Source organism: Solanum tuberosum, unplaced genomic scaffold, assembly GCF_000226075.1.
Source record: "Solanum tuberosum cultivar DM 1-3 516 R44 unplaced genomic scaffold, SolTub_3.0 scf00152, whole genome shotgun sequence".
Taxonomy (NCBI): Eukaryota; Viridiplantae; Streptophyta; class Magnoliopsida; order Solanales; family Solanaceae; genus Solanum; species Solanum tuberosum.
In genome coordinates, this window is record NW_006239078.1 from 924,601 (window position 1) to 927,613 (window position 3,013).

The 3,013-nt window shown below is 31.4% G+C and overlaps 1 protein-coding gene across 1 annotated transcript; it reads right to left on the bottom strand.

Moving 5' to 3' along the window:
- Positions 1–232: 232 nt before the first annotated feature.
- Positions 233–1,898, bottom strand: LOC102596787 (uncharacterized). Its single transcript, XM_006353171.2, has 2 exons — positions 1,492–1,898; positions 233–863 (listed from the first exon to the last, which is right to left on the bottom strand). The coding sequence occupies exons 1-2, from the start codon at positions 1,573–1,575 to the stop codon at positions 612–614; spliced, it is 336 nt and encodes a 111-aa protein (XP_006353233.1). The 5' UTR covers positions 1,576–1,898; the 3' UTR covers positions 233–611.
- Between the last annotated feature and the right edge of the window lie 1,115 nt (positions 1,899–3,013).

Here is a 3,013-nt window from a genome sequence, read left to right on the forward strand (position 1 = left end):
GGCCAAGTTTGAGTGTTTTGTTCATGTATTATAATAAATTATCCATTAATTGAAATTCTATTGCTAAATAACCTTAATGGTACAACAGTAAGCAATTAATTAATGGCCAAAACATGGAGACAATAAACATAACTATAGTGACAGTTATGAATACCTCAGTAGATATACTCACTAAGCAAACAATATTTTATAATGACAGAAACTATCAACATCAATAAAATATACTAACAAGTTTACTCAATAAACAACTTCATTAAGAGAGAGAGAAACACAATGGATATATGTATTATACTTCAATCTGAAACTAGTACTTCATCCAAGTTTTTTGCAACTTAGAAAAAGAATCACATTTTCTTCATTACTGAAAGAGTGAAAACTTAACACTACTGCTAAGGGCACAAATCCCATCATGAAGTAGCTAAAGATTACCTGGAAATAGCTGTCCTTCAAACAATTATAAACAAATCAAATCTAAGAACAGATATTCCTCTCCCCTTTCAGACTCACAGAAACACAAATCAAAGACCAAAAAAAGATCTAATTTGACTTTTTCCTTCCCTTTACTTCTTTTCTTTTAAAGAAAGAGAGGTACTTTTTGATTTCTTGTGGATTTAGTAATGGCATCCAAAACAATTACAAGTTTTGGGAGTGAAAGAACAGTAACCAAAAGGCCTGTTTGGTATGTTGCAATTGATAGCATAGCAACAAGGAGTAGGCAAGCATACTGCTTTAGCCCCACCACAGCAAGTGCAAAGTGCACAAATCTGAAAACTCCCAAGCTTCCTCCTTGTGTTATTCAGCATAATCATCATTTTCTCTGCCTTCCCTGGCTCAATTAGAGGCACCATCTCAGACCCTTTTGCCTACACAAGCAAACTGTATCTCAATAAACCATAAAAATTCAATTTTTATAGGCACAATCTCAGACCCTTTTGCCTACAGAAGCAAAATATAGCTCAATATTCCATAAAATTTCAATCTTTACAGACACTATCTCAGACCCTTTTGCCTACAGAAGCAAAATATAGCTCAACATTACATAAAAATTCAATCTTTACACACACCATCTCAGACCCTTTTGCCTACACAAGCAAACTGTATCTCAATAAACCATAAAAATTCAATTTTTATAGGCACAATCTCAGACCCTTTTGCCTACAGAAGCAAAATATAGCTCAACATTACATAAAAATTCAATCTTTACACACACCATCTCAGACCCTTTTGCCTACACAAGCAAAATCTAGCTCAATATACAATAAAAATCCAATCTTTATTGGCACAATATCAGACCCTTTTGCCTACAGAAGCAAAATATATCTCAATATTCCATAAAAATCCAATCTTTATAGACACCATCTCAGACCCTTTTGCCTACAGAACCAAATATGGCTCAAACACTCCATAAAAATCCAATCTTTATATCAAGAACTCTGATGGGATCTATCAAGAAACATTATTAACAGATAACAAGAGACAAAAAAAACTTACTTGAGAAATTGGGGCAGCATGAGTACTCATAACTAACACAAAGAATAGAAAGGGGAAAAGAACCCCACTAAAAGTACCAGACATCTTTTTTTTTCTCCTTTCTTTCTTACCAAACACAAGATAAGGTATCCTTATGCTATATATTCTCACAATTTTTGAGGAAAGAAAAAATGTTAACTATGAAGTTGGGTTCTTGATCTTTCAACAAAGAGAGGTTTTTCACATAAATAAAGTAGTTAGGAAGAACATAGAGATAGGAAGAACAAGTGGGGAAATGGGATTAATGGCAATGAACTGTCAAGAAAGAGTTAAATTTAGAAAAATGGTGTTTGAAAATGGAAAAGAAAAAAGGGTAAAAAGGAAAAGAAAGGAAATTGGAGAGTTTTGGGGAAGGAAAGAAAGTGAAATGAGTGGTTTGGTTGGGGCCATTGTTAACATTTTTTTAGTACTAGTATATAGTAGTAGTAAGTGGGTCCAACAAGGGTAACTACGGCTTCCTTAACAAGAGATTTCGAGTTCGAGTCTCATACAGAGTTATCTTTGTTAGAGAGCATTTTATCCATAAAACTTTTCGGTGTAAATTCGAATTAATTAAATTTTATGGATACCGAATATCGAGTGGGAAACTAAAGTAGTAAGTGAGATCAGGGTAAGTATTGTTTTCTTAACTAGAGGTTTTGAGTTTGAATCTCATACAGAGTTATCTTTGTTAGAAAGCGTTTTATCCTTCAATATAAGATTTTTTGATGTGAATTAGGATTTAATCGAACTTCTAATGTGAATAAGAAACATGTGGGAAACCAAAAGTGGTAAGTGGGAAGTCACAGGCATAGCAGTGTGACTAGGTGACTATGTGAGTGTAATTATGTTTGTCATTATTGGCCTCTCTGCCTATTTTCTACGCAAAAAGTTTCTCATGACAGATAACTCATCTGTATTGGATAAAAAATACAAAAGTTTTCCCAAACTAAATCAAGTAATTGGTCTTTAGAGAGGTTGTTTTCGATAAACTTTCGATTTGAGTAAGTGTATTAAAAAAGAATAATTCGACAATTATAGTTTATTCGATTTTGACTTACATATAATTATATAATAAAAAATTATGACTTTATCCTTTCAAGAAACGTTTCAATTAAATCAATACTAACACTTTAAATATATAGAAATATTTAAAAGAAAGTAGAAATAATTTCTTTCGTCAATCAATTACACAAAGTAAGACATTTAATCAAAGATCTATTGTCGAAACAAAATAGTTTTATACTAATACTAGTTTATAAATTTGTTATAATCCTAATAATATATATGAATCGTATATGTAGTTATATACATAAATAATTCCAAACAACATTCGATCCTTTTATATTTTTTATATAAATATCAAATTTTATTTAATTATTGAAATTCTGTTTTTAATTATATCCCTTTTATGAATCTTCCACCGATTTTTTTCAGTATTTACTAGCACTATTAGTTATGCATATTGCCAGATTAGGTAGCAGGACGAAACCCCATGTTACAA